This window comes from Scyliorhinus torazame, unplaced genomic scaffold (genome assembly GCF_047496885.1).
Source record: "Scyliorhinus torazame isolate Kashiwa2021f unplaced genomic scaffold, sScyTor2.1 scaffold_336, whole genome shotgun sequence".
NCBI classification, from domain to species: domain Eukaryota; kingdom Metazoa; phylum Chordata; class Chondrichthyes; order Carcharhiniformes; family Scyliorhinidae; genus Scyliorhinus; species Scyliorhinus torazame.
This window is the reverse complement of record NW_027308063.1, coordinates 131547-144969: the sequence shown is the minus strand read 5'-3', so window position 1 is coordinate 144969 and position 13423 is coordinate 131547. Positions and strand designations below refer to the sequence as shown.

General features: G+C 55.9%; 1 protein-coding gene across 2 annotated transcripts in view; it reads right to left on the bottom strand.

The window, feature by feature from the left end:
• LOC140406177 (maestro heat-like repeat-containing protein family member 1) overlaps positions 1–13423 on the bottom strand; it is a 123905-nt gene that overhangs the window by 18157 nt on the left and 92325 nt on the right. For both annotated transcript variants that reach the window (XM_072494318.1, XM_072494319.1), the window contains 4 exons: positions 11760–11839; positions 9006–9142; positions 8810–8905; positions 4695–4799 (listed from right to left, as the gene is read on the bottom strand). In XM_072494318.1, the coding sequence (XP_072350419.1) occupies positions 9119–9142; positions 11760–11839 (104 nt within the window). In that variant the 3' untranslated portion in view covers positions 4695–4799; positions 8810–8905; positions 9006–9118. The remainder of the gene's footprint in view (positions 1–4694; positions 4800–8809; positions 8906–9005; positions 9143–11759; positions 11840–13423) is intronic.

The window sequence follows — 13423 nt, the reverse complement described above, 5'->3', positions numbered from 1 at the left end:
ATTGGGGATTAATACAGGATCTGTGATTTATACTGTATCCCAGTGACTGATTGGGGATTAATACAGGGTCTCTGTGATTTATACTGTATCCCAGTGTCTGATTGGGGATTAATACAGGATCTCTGTGATTTATACTGTATCCCAGTGTCTGATTGGGGATTAATACAGGGTCTATGTGATTTATACTGTATCAGTGTCTGATTGGGGATTAATACAGGATCTCTGTGATTTATACTGTATCCCAGTGTCTGATTGGGGATTAATACAGGATCTCTGTGATTTATACTGTATCCCAGTGTCTGATTGGGGATTAATACAGGGTCTCTGTGATTTATACTGTATCCCAGTGTCTGATTGGGGATTAAACAGGATCTGTGATTTATACTGTATCCCAGTGTCTGATTGGGGATTAAACAGGATCTGTGATTTATACTGTATCAGTGTCTGATTGGGGATTAATACAGGGTCTCTGTGATTTATACTGTATCCCAGTGTCTGATTGGGGATTAATACAGGATCTCTGTGATTTATACTGTATCCCAGTGTCCGATTGGGGATTAATACAGGATCTCTGTGATTTATACTGTATCAGTGTCTGATTGGGGATTAATACAGGATCTCTGTGATTTATACTGTATCCCAGTGTCTGATTGGGGATTAATACAGGATCTCTGTGATTTATACTGTATCCCAGTGTCTGATTGGGGATTAATACAGGATCTCTGTGGTTTATACTGTATCCCAGTGTGTGATTGGGGATTAATACAGGATCTCTGTGATTTATACTGTATCCCAGTGTGTGATTGGGGATTAATACAGGGTCTCTGTGATTTATACTGTATCCCCGTGTCTGATTGGGGATTAATACAGGATCTCTGTGGTTTATACTGTACCAGTGTCTGATTGGGGATTAATACAGGATCTCTGTGATTTATACTGTATCCCAGTGTCTGATTGGGGATTAATACAGGATCTCTGTGATTTATACTGTATCCCAGTGTCTGATTGGGGATTAATACAGGATCTCTGTGATTTATACTGTATCAGTGTCTGATTGGGGATTAATACAGGATCTCTGTGATTTATACTGTATCCCAGTGTCTGATTGGGGATTGATACAGGATCTGTGATTCATACTGTATCCCAGTGACTGATTGGGGATTAATACAGGGTCTCTGTGATTTATACTGTATCCCAGTGTCTGATTGGGGATTAATACAGGATCTCTGTGATTTATACTGTATCCCAGTGTCTGATTGGGGATTAATACAGGGTCTATGTGATTTATACTGTATCAGTGTCTGATTGGGGATTAATACAGGATCTCTGTGATTTATACTGTATCCCAGTGTCTGATTGGGGATTAATACAGGATCTCTGTGATTTATACTGTATCCCAGTGACTGATTGGGGATTAATACAGGGTCTCTGTGATTTATACTGTATCAGTGTCTGATTGGGGATTAATACAGGATCTCTGTGATTTATACTGTATCCCAGTGTCTGATTGGGGATTAATACAGGATCTCTGTGATTTATACTGTATCCCAGTGTCTGATTGGGGATTAATACAGGATCTCTGTGATTTATACTGTATCCCAGTGTCTGATTGGGGATTAATACAGGATCTGTGATTTATACTGTATCCCAGTGTCTGATTGGGGATTAATACAGGGTCTCTGTGATTTATACTGTATCCCTGTGTCTGATTGGGGATTAATACAGGATCTCTGTGATTTATACTGTATCCCAGTGTCTGATTGGGGATTAATACAGGATCTCTGTGATTTATACTGTATCAGTATCTGATTGGGGATTAATACAGGGTCTCTGTGATTTATACTGTATCCCAGTGTCTGAATGGGGATTAATACAGGATCTCTGTGATTTATACTGATCCCAGTGACTGATTGGGGATTAATACAGGGTCTCTGTGATTTATACTGTATCCCAGTGACTGATTGGGGATTAATACAGGATCTCTGTGATTTATACTGATCCCAGTGTCTGATTGGGGATTAATACAGGGTCTCTGTGATTTATACTGTATCCCAGTGTCTGATTGGGGATTAATACAGGATCTCTGTGATTTATACTGTATCCCAGTGTCTGATTGGGGATTAATACAGGATCTCTGTGATTTATACTGTATCCCAGTGTCTGATTGGGGATTAATACAGGATCTCTGTGATTTATACTGTATCCCAGTGTCTGATTGGGGATTAATACAGGGTCTCTGTGATTTATACTGTATCCCAGTGTCTGATTGGGGATTAATACAGGGTCTCTGTGATTTATACTGTATCCCAGTGTCTGATTGGGGATTAATACAGGATCTCTGTGATTTATACTGTATCCCAGTGTCTGATTGGGGATTAATACAGAATCTCTGTGATTTATACTGTATCCCAGTGTCTGATTGGGGATTAATACAGGATCTCTGTGATTTATACTGTATCCCAGTGACTGATTGGGGATTAATACAGGATCTCTGTGATTTATACTGTATCCCAGTGTCTGATTGGGGATTAATACAGGATCTATGTGATTTATACTGTATCACAGTGTCTGATTGGGGATTAATACAGGATCTCTGTGATTTATACTGTATCCCAGTGACTGATTGGGGATTAATACAGGGTCTGTGATTCATACTGTATCCCAGTGTCTGATTGGTGATTAATACAGGGTCTCTGTGATTTATACTGTATCAGTGTCTGATTGGGGATTAATACAGGATCTGTGATTTATACTGTATCCCAGTGACTGATTGGGGATTAATACAGGGTCTCTGTGATTTATACTGTATCCCAGTGTCTGATTGGGGATTAATACAGGATCTCTGTGATTTATACTGTATCCCAGTGTCTGATTGGGGATTAATACAGGGTCTATGTGATTTATACTGTATCAGTGTCTGATTGGGGATTAATACAGGATCTCTGTGATTTATACTGTATCCCAGTGTCTGATTGGGGATTAATACAGGATCTCTGTGATTTATACTGTATCCCAGTGTCTGATTGGGGATTAATACAGGGTCTCTGTGATTTATACTGTATCCCAGTGTCTGATTGGGGATTAAACAGGATCTGTGATTTATACTGTATCCCAGTGTCTGATTGGGGATTAAACAGGATCTGTGATTTATACTGTATCAGTGTCTGATTGGGGATTAATACAGGGTCTCTGTGATTTATACTGTATCCCAGTGTCTGATTGGGGATTAATACAGGATCTCTGTGATTTATACTGTATCCCAGTGTCCGATTGGGGATTAATACAGGATCTCTGTGATTTATACTGTATCAGTGTCTGATTGGGGATTAATACAGGATCTCTGTGATTTATACTGTATCCCAGTGTCTGATTGGGGATTAATACAGGATCTCTGTGATTTATACTGTATCCCAGTGTCTGATTGGGGATTAATACAGGATCTCTGTGGTTTATACTGTATCCCAGTGTGTGATTGGGGATTAATACAGGATCTCTGTGATTTATACTGTATCCCAGTGTGTGATTGGGGATTAATACAGGGTCTCTGTGATTTATACTGTATCCCAGTGTCTGATTGGGGATTAATACAGGATCTCTGTGGTTTATACTGTACCAGTGTCTGATTGGGGATTAATACAGGATCTCTGTGATTTATACTGTATCCCAGTGTCTGATTGGGGATTAATACAGGATCTCTGTGATTTATACTGTATCCCAGTGTCTGATTGGGGATTAATACAGGATCTCTGTGATTTATACTGTATCAGTGTCTGATTGGGGATTAATACAGGATCTCTGTGATTTATACTGTATCCCAGTGTCTGATTGGGGATTGATACAGGATCTGTGATTCATACTGTATCCCAGTGACTGATTGGGGATTAATACAGGGTCTCTGTGATTTATACTGTATCCCAGTGTCTGATTGGGGATTAATACAGGATCTCTGTGATTTATACTGTATCCCAGTGTCTGATTGGGGATTAATACAGGGTCTATGTGATTTATACTGTATCAGTGTCTGATTGGGGATTAATACAGGATCTCTGTGATTTATACTGTATCCCAGTGTCTGATTGGGGATTAATACAGGATCTCTGTGATTTATACTGTATCCCAGTGACTGATTGGGAATTAATACAGGGTCTCTGTGATTTATACTGTATCAGTGTCTGATTGGGGATTAATACAGGATCTCTGTGATTTATACTGTATCCCAGTGTCTGATTGGGGATTAATACAGGATCTCTGTGATTTATACTGTATCCCAGTGTCTGATTGGGGATTAATACAGGATCTCTGTGATTTATACTGTATCCCAGTGTCTGATTGGGGATTAATACAGGATCTCTGTGATTTATACTGTATCCCAGTGTCTGATTGGGGATTAATACAGGGTCTCTGTGATTTATACTGTATCCCAGTGTCTGATTGGGGATTAATACAGGATCTCTGTGATTTATACTGTATCCCAGTGTCTGATTGGGGATTAATACAGGATCTCTGTGATTTATACTGTATCCCAGTGTCTGATTGGGGATTAATACAGGGTCTCTGTGATTTATACTGTATCCCAGTGTCTAATTGGGGATTAATACAGGATCTCTGTGATTTATACTGTATCCAGTGTCTGATTGGGGATTAATACAGGATCTCTGTGATTTATACTGATCCCAGAGAGAAACAAGACTTACTCGAACATTCAGCTTCTCCAAGTAAAAGAGCAGCAGTTTGGAGGTGGTGATCACCGCACGCTCTCGTTCCCAGTCCTTGCTCGATGTGATCCAACCTTCAATATGCTGGAGGGAGAGAGAGAGGGGAACAGAGAGCGGCGGAGAGAGGGAGGGACGGGGCGGGGGGGACGGGGTGGAGGGACGGAGGGAGGCAGGGAGGGGACGGGGGGGACGGAGGGAGGGGGGACGGAGGGAGGGAGGGGACAGAGGGAGGGAGGGGACGGAGGTAGGGAGGGGTGGGACGAAGGGAGGGAGGGGTGGGACGAAGGGAGGGAGGGGTGGGACGAGGGAGGGGTGGGACGAGGGAGGGGTGGGACGAGGGAGGGGTGGGACGGAGGGAGGGCGGGCGTGGAGGAAGCGAGGGCGGGCGTGACGGGAGTGACGGAAGGAGGGCGTGACGGAAGGAGGGCGTGACGGAGGGAGGGCGGGCGGGACGGAGGGAGGGCGGGCGGGACGGAGGGAGGGCGGGCGGGACGGAGGGAGGGCGGGCGGGACGGAGGGAGGGCGGGCGGGACGGAGGGAGGGCGGGCGGGACGGAGGGCGGGCGGGCGGGACGGAGGGCGGGCGGGCGGGACGGAGGGCGGGCGGGACGGAGGGCGGGCGGGCGGGACGGAGGGCGGGACGGAGGGAGGGCGGGCGGGACGGAGGGAGGGCGGGCGGGACGGAGGGAGGGCGGGCGGGACGGAGGAGGGCGGGCGGGACGGAGGGAGGGCGGGCGGACGGAGGGAGGCGGGCGGGACGGAGGGAGGGCGGGCGGGACGGAGGGAGGGCGGGCGGGACGGAGGGAGGGCGGGCGGGACGGAGGGAGGGCGGGCGGGCGGGACGGAGGGAGGGCGGGCGGGCGGGACGGAGGGAGGGCGGGACGGAGGGAGGGCGGGCGGCGGGACGGAGGGAGGGCGGGCGGGCGGGCGGGACGGAGGGAGGGCGGGCGGGCGGGACGGAGGGAGGGCGGGCGGGACGGAGGGAGGGCGGGCGGGCGGGCCGGAGGGAGGGCGGGCGGGCGGGACGGAGGGAGGGCGGGCGGGCGGGACGGAGGGAGGGCGGGCGGGCGGGACGGAGGGAGGGCGGGCGGGCGGGACGGAGGGAGGGCGGGCGGGCGGGACGGAGGGAGGGCGGGCGGGCGGGACGGAGGGAGGGCGGGCGGGCGGGACGGAGGGAGGGCGGGCGGGCGGGACGGAGGGAGGGCGGGCGGGCGGGACGGAGGGAGGGCGGGCGGGCGGGACGGAGGGAGGGCGGGCGGGACGGAGGGAGGGCGGGCGGGACGGAGGGAGGGAGGGAGGGAGGGCGGGCGGCAGGGACGGAGGGTGAAACGGAGGGAGGGGGCACGTGGGCGTGACGGAAAGAGGGCGGGCGGGACGGACGGAGGGAAGGGGGAACGGACGGAGGGAAGGGGGAACGGACGGAGGGAAGGGGGACGGACGGAGGGAAGGGGGAACGGACGGAGGGAAGGGGGACGGACGGACGGAGGTAGGGGGCCGGACGTACGGAGGTAGGGGGCCGGACGGACGGAGGGAGGGGGCCGGACGGACGGAGGAGGGGGCCGGACGGACGGAGGGAGGGGGCCGGACGGACGGAGGGAGGGGGCCGGACGGACGGAGGGAGGGGGCCGGACGGACGGAGGGAGGGGGCCGGACGGACGGAGGGAGGGGGCCGGACGGACGGAGGGAGGGGGCCGGACGGACGGAGGGAGGGGGCCGGACGGACGGAGGGAGGGGGCCGGACGGACGGAGGGAGGGGGCCGGACGGACGGAGGGAGGGGGCCGGACGGACGGAGGGAGGGGGCCGGACGGACGGAGGGAGGGGGCCGGACGGACGGAGGGAGGGGGCCGGACGGACGGAGGGAGGGGGCCGGACGGACGGAGGGAGGGGGCCGGACGGACGGAGGGAGGGGGCCGGACGGACGGAGGGAGGGGGCCGGACGGACGGAGGGAGGGGGGCCGGGGAGGGCGGACGGAGGGAGGGGGCCGGACGGACGGAGGGAGGGGGCCGGACGGACGGAGGGAGGGGGCCGGACGGACGGAGGGAGGGGGCCGGACGGACGGAAGGAGGGGGCCGGACGGACGGAAGGAGGGGCCGGACGGACGGAGCGAGGGGGCCGGACGACGGAGCGAGGGGGCCGGACGGACGGAGCGAGGGGCCGGACGGACGGAGCGAGGGGGCCGGACGGACGGAGCGAGGGGGCCGGACGGACGGAGCGAGGGGGCCGGACGGACGGAGGGAGGGGGCCGGACGGACGGAGGGAGGGGGCCGGACGGACGGAGGAGGGGGCCGGAGGCCGAGGGGCGGGGGAGGGGGGCGGACGGAGGGAGGGGGCCGGACGGACGGAGGGAGGGGGCCGGACGGACGGAGGGAGGGGGCCGGACGGACGGAGGGAGGGGGCCGGACGGACGGAGGGAGGGGGCCGGACGGACGGAGGGAGGGGGCCGGACGGACGGAGGGAGGGGGCCGGACGGACGGAGGAGGGGGCCGGACGGACGGAAGGAGGGGGCCGGACGGACGGAGGAGGGGCCGGACGGACGGAGCGAGGGGGCCGGACGGACGGAGCGAGGGGGCCGGACGGACGGAGCGAGGGGGCCGGACGGACGGAGCGAGGGGGCCGGACGGACGGAGCGAGGGGGCCGGACGGACGGAGGGAGGGGGCCGGACGGACGGAGGGAGGGGGCCGGACGGACGGAGGGAGGGGGCCGGACGGACGGAGGGAGGGGCCGGACGGACGGAGGGAGGGAGCCGGACGGACGGAGGGAGGGGGCCGACGGACGGAGGGAGGGGGCCGGACGGACGGAGGGAGGGGGCCGGACGGACGGAGGGAGGGGGCCGGACGGACGGAGGGAGGGGGCCGGACGGACGGAGGGAGGGGGCCGGACGGACGGAGGGAGGGGGCGGAGGGAGGGGCCCGGACGGACGGAGGGAGGGGGCCCGGACGGACGGAGGGAGGGGCCGGACGGACGGAGGGAGGGGGCCGGACGGACGGAGGGAGGGGGCCGGACGGACGGAGGGAGGGGGCCGGACGGACGGAGGGAGGGGCCGGACGGACGGAGGGAGGGGGCCGGACGGACGGAGGGAGGGGCCGGACGGACGGAGGGAGGGGGCCGGACGGACGGAGGGAGGAGGGCAGACGGACGGAGGGAGGGGGCCGGACGGACGGAGGGAGGGGGCCGGACGGACGGAGGGAGGGGGCCGGACGGACGGAGGGAGGGGCCGGACGGACGGAGGGAGGGGGACCGGACGGACGGAGGAGGGGGGCCGGACGGACGGAGGGAGGGGGCCGGACGGACGGAGGGAGGGGGCCGGACGGAGGAGGGAGGGAGGGACGGAAGGGACAAAGGGAGGGAGGGAGGGTGGGAGGGACAAAGGGAGGGAGGGAGGGCGAGAGGCGAGGGAGGGGAAAAATTGTGAAAAGATTAGCACATGGGGATAATAAAAGCCTGACACGTGTCTCGTTCGACCTCACCACCTGTATCCCACCGTCACCCAACATCCATGTGCTCACCTGGCCGGGATTCAGCCTGAACAAGTGCAGAATTCCCGGCTCAGATTTGTCCTGATGTTTTCCTGGGCACAGTCGGACATGCGCTCCCAAACACTGGCCTGCAGTCGACGATCCTTGGGAATTAACTGGCCGATTTAGCCATTGCTAAATCTCCTGGACAGAATCAGACCATTCCCCATGTCAGCAATGAGGAGGAAATGGTCAACATTTCCCTTCTTGATTCTCTTCTCCTTCGTTACCAAGGCGATTGGAGTTCCCGAATATAGACGTCTTGCTGCATTCACTCACTCACTCTGCCCCATCAACCCTAACCTCATGTCCCAGTACACACAACGGGCCGAATGGTCTGTCCTTGGAGCTTGCCTAATCCTGAAATGCTAAGTTTCAGCCTGAAGTCCGAACAGAGAGAGAGAATCCTCCTTATTGTTCGTGTGGACGCATCGCTCCTGCTCCTCGGCAGAACTCTCTAATTCTTCCCGTGTCTGGGGTCGGGTGGGGCAGTCACCTTCACTCCCGACCCAGACGCTTCTTCCGCGTCTTTGCTCACCTTTGTTCGTCAACTCTCCCACCCATCCCCGAGCTTTACCTTAAACACCGCCTGCAGGCCGTCTGGGCTGAGGTCCTGGATGAGGATCTGCTTCAAGAGCTCCTGCAGTGCGCCCAGCGTCTCAGTGTAGAGAATCTGACAAGAGAACAAAGCGGGTTAGTGTTTACCCTCTCAGGGGTCAGAGGCCCAGACCGGGGGCTCTCGGCTCGGAGGAGGGACAGAAATGCGCGACTACCTCTCTGTCCTTCACGTCCATGCAGCTCTCGTCCTTGCTCTTGTCGGTTCCCCAGAGGTGGAAGTCCAAACACGCTGTCCAGGCTGATTTTAATCAGTTCAAACATGTCGGCCTCATTCAGCACAGGATCCAGCTTCCTGCATCGCAGGTCAAGGAGAACGGGAACGCCAGAGTTGGGAATTATAACCCCCGGAGCGGGAATGGGATAGGAGGAGAGTGCGGAAGAGACAATACGCAGAGTGGAAAGGAGAAGGAGAAAACTAATTTCTAAGCCCCTCCACGAAGAAGATTTAATCCAAATGGAATCCCCACTCTGAGGGTTTCAGCCCGGGTTGGGGGGGGGGGGGGCGGGGGGGGGGGGGGGCGGGGTGAGGGCCCCCACCCAAATCCCTCCTCATCCTCCCTAAAATCCCACCACGCCCCCTCCCCCCTGCCCAAATCCCACCACGCCCCCTCCCCCTGCCCAAATCCCACCTCGCCCCCTCCACCTGCCCAAATCCCACCACGCCCCCTCCCCCTGCCCAAATCCCACCTTGCCCCCTCCCCCAGCCCAAATCCCACCTCGCTCCCCCCCTGCCCAAATCTCACCTCGCCCCCTCCCCCTGCCCAAATCACACCACGCCCCCTCCCCCAGCTCAAAGTCCCCCTCGCCCTCCCCTGCCCAAATCCCACCCTCGCTCCCCCTGCCCAAATCCCACCTCGCTCCCCCATGCCCAAATCCCACCTCGCTCTCCCCCTGCCCAAATCTCCCCTCGCCCTCCCCCTGCCCAAATCCCACCTCGCCCCCCTGCCCAAATCCCCCCTCGCCCTCCCCAAATCCCACCTCGCCCTCCCCTGCCCAAATCCACCTCGCTCCCCCCTGCCCAAATCCCGCCTCGCGCCCCCCCCTGCCAAAATCCCGCTTCGCTCTCCCCTGCCCAAATCCCACCTCGCCCCCCCCGCCCAAATCCCACCTCGCTCTCCCCCTGCCCAAATCCCCCTCGCCCTCCCCTGCCCAAATCCCACCTCGGCTCCCCCCCTGCCCAATCCCACCTCGCCGCCCCCTGTCCAAATCCCACCTCGCCCTCACCCCAGCCCAAATCCCACCTCACCCCCTCCCCCTGCCAAATCCCACCTCGCCCCTCCCCCTGCCCAAATCCCACCTCACTCCCCCTGGCCAAATACCACCTCGCTCTCCCCCCTGCCCATATCCCACCTCGCTCTCCGCCTGCCCAAATCCCACCTCGCTCTCCCCCCCCCCTGCCCAAATCCCACCTCGCCCTCCCCCCCTGCCCAAATCCCACCTCGCCCTCCCCCCCTGCCCAAATCCACCTCACTCTCCCCCTGCCCAAATCCCACCTCACTCCTCCTGGCCAAATACCACCTCGCTCTCCCCCCTGCCCATATCCCACCTCACTCCCCCCCAGCCCAAATCCCACCTCGCTCTCCCCCCAGCCCAAATCCCACCTCGCTCTCCCCCTGCCCAAATCTCAGACCTCCCCCAAATAGGGCCGAATTGCAAGTTAGGATCCTCCTTCCTATTGGTTCCCGTCTATTCCGTTATTTCCCCTTCTTTTATTTTTGCTGTTGGCTTTAAGGCATTTTAATTCAAGAGGAACAAAGCATTGGCCTGTGCCTTGAATTCAAATGGAAGGATCCAGAAGGCTGTGCTGATTTAAGTTGTGAACCGGTATCAATGACAGAGATTGGCTGGGACTCGGTTTGCTTGATTTGGCAGGAGACCAATGAATTGGCCCAAAAGGCTGTACTCTGCCCGGTAACAGGTGGTGATTGGATATTATCCCTCTGGAATGTTTTTCAGAGTAACAAGGTTCTATTTTAGTTTTGCTTGTGATTCTGGCAGCAGAGGTGAAAGATCCAGCTAAATCCTCTCCAGAAAACTGCTGCTAAGCTCTCCAAAGATCCAGGCCAACTCCCTCTCTCCAATAGGCCTGTGGGTGTTGGATTTCTGAAAACGGAGCCTTGAGCAGCCCACAAACTGAGAGCAGAGTCTGATGATACAGGGGCTCGGTCTCTCCAGGGAAAATGGAGAGTATAGGCTGCGAAAACAAGGACTGTAACTCATAGATTACATAGAATTTACAGTGCAGAAGGCCATTCGGCCCATCGAGTCTGCACCAGCTCTTGGAAAGAGCACTCCACTTAAGCCTCACACCTCCAGCCTATCCCGGTAACCAGTAACCCCACTTTAACCTTAGTGGACACGAAGGGCAATTTAGCATGGCCAATCCACCTAATCTGCACATCTTTGGACTGTGGGAGGAAACTGGAGCACCCGGAGGAAACTCACGCAGACATGGGCGAGAACGTGCAGACTCCGCAAAATCAGAGAATCCGGGAACCGAACCTTTGACCCTGGTGCTGTAAAGCAACCGTGCTAACCACTGTGCTACCGTGCTGCCCAAGCTTACTGTGGAGAAAAGCTGCAGGGACCCATCGTCTGAAGCATTTACCTCCCCCCCCCTCCCACCCTCTGTGTTTGTCTGTCTTGTGCGTGTGTGTTTATAGAGGGGGTAGGGAAGGCAAGTTACAGTAGGAGTTAGGTACTTATTAATATTTAACCAACTGCATATTTCACCATTAATCTTGTTGCTAAATAAACAGCAATTGTGTTTCAACTTACAAACCTGGCGACTGCAATTATTGAGCAGCCAAGGGTATTCTGACCAGAATTATTGGTGAATTCACTTGTGTTGCGACTCGGGGCCTGTGGGCTGGAATTGACCGTGCACCAGCCCAGGGTGAAAAGGATACAGTAAATGAGAGCAGGTGATCATGGCTCGCTGTCGGGTAGGAGTTCGCAAAACATCCATCGTCTCCAACTTGATCAAATCCTGCATTAGGAAACAAGGTCGGCAAGATTAACGGAGCAACAGTAGGAATAGTCTGATAGTGCACACCATGTGCGCGGGGTCCGGCCAGCGCCGCATAGCGCACACCGCGCATCCGGCCTGCACTGCATGGCACATACCACGCGTCCGACCTGCATCGCATGGCACATACCACGCGTCCGACCCACACTGCATAGCGCTCACCACACTTCCGACCCACGCCGCATAGCGCTCACCACGCGTCCGACCTGCGTCGCATGGCACATACCACGCGTCCGACCTGCGTCACATAGCGCACATGCTTCCGACCCACGCTGCATAGCGCACACCACACGTCCGACCTGCGTCGCATGGTACATACCACGCTTCCGACCCACACCGCATAGCGCACACCACACTTCCGACCCGTGTCGCATAGCGCACACCACGTTTCCGACCCACGCCACATAGCGCCACACGTTTCCGACCCATGCCGCATAGCGCACACCACGCTTCTGACCCGTGTCGCATAGCGTACACCATGCTTCCGACCCGCGCAGCATAGCGCACACCACTCAGAGTGAAGGCACTCCTAGGTGGCAGCAACCACACTATGGTTGAATTTTATATCCAGTGATCGAAAGACTTGTGCTTTAAACTTAAATAATGGCAACTCGTGGGTGCGAGAGCCGATGTGAACTGGGATACAAGGCTAGAGGACAGGTCAATAAGAGTAACAGTGGCAGATATTTAAGGGGATATTTCAGAATATCACAGAATAAGAAAATTTCCACGGTAAACAAAAATTCTACGGGGAGGACCCAACATTTGTGGATAACTAAAGAAGTTGAGGAAAGCATCAAATGTAAGGATAAAGCAATTAACTGCGTCAAGATTGGTGGCAGATCCGATGATTGGTCGGAGTATAAAGAACGGCAGAGAATGACAAAAAGGTTCATCAGGAAAAAGAAATTAGAGTACGAGAGGAAGATAGTGAGAAATTTAAGAAAGGATAGCAAGACTTTGGGCAGGTTTTTAAAAAGAAAAAAGTGAAGGGAGTGTTGGTCCTCTACAGAGTGACAATGGAAGGTTGTTTTTTAAAATAAGTATTTTTATTTTTTCATTTACATTTAACACATTACGAAACAAAATAAACCCAACACCAACACCCCCAACCACCTCTTTCCACCCCCCCCTCCGCCAGCAGTTGATGGCAGCCAGCTCCCCAAAATGTAGTATAAACAAACCCTATCTTTTACGGAACCCCCCCTGAAAGCGAATGTCACCTTTTCGAAGTGCAAGAACTCCATTAAATTCCCGAGGCACAGGGTAGTGGGGCAGACCTCCATCCCAACAGGACCCTCCGGCGAGCGATCAACAAGGCGAAGGCTAAAACATCTGCCCCGCTCCCGTCTGCAGCTCCGGCAAGTCCGACACCCCCGAATATGGCCCCCAGGGGACTGGGCTCTGAACCCAGGTCCGACATGGTGGCTGAAGAACAACCCCCAAAACCTCTCCAACTTCGGCAGGACCGGAACACGAGTACGTGATTGGCTGGGCCCCTCCACACCGCTCACAAATATCCTCCACCCCCTCAAAACAACCAGC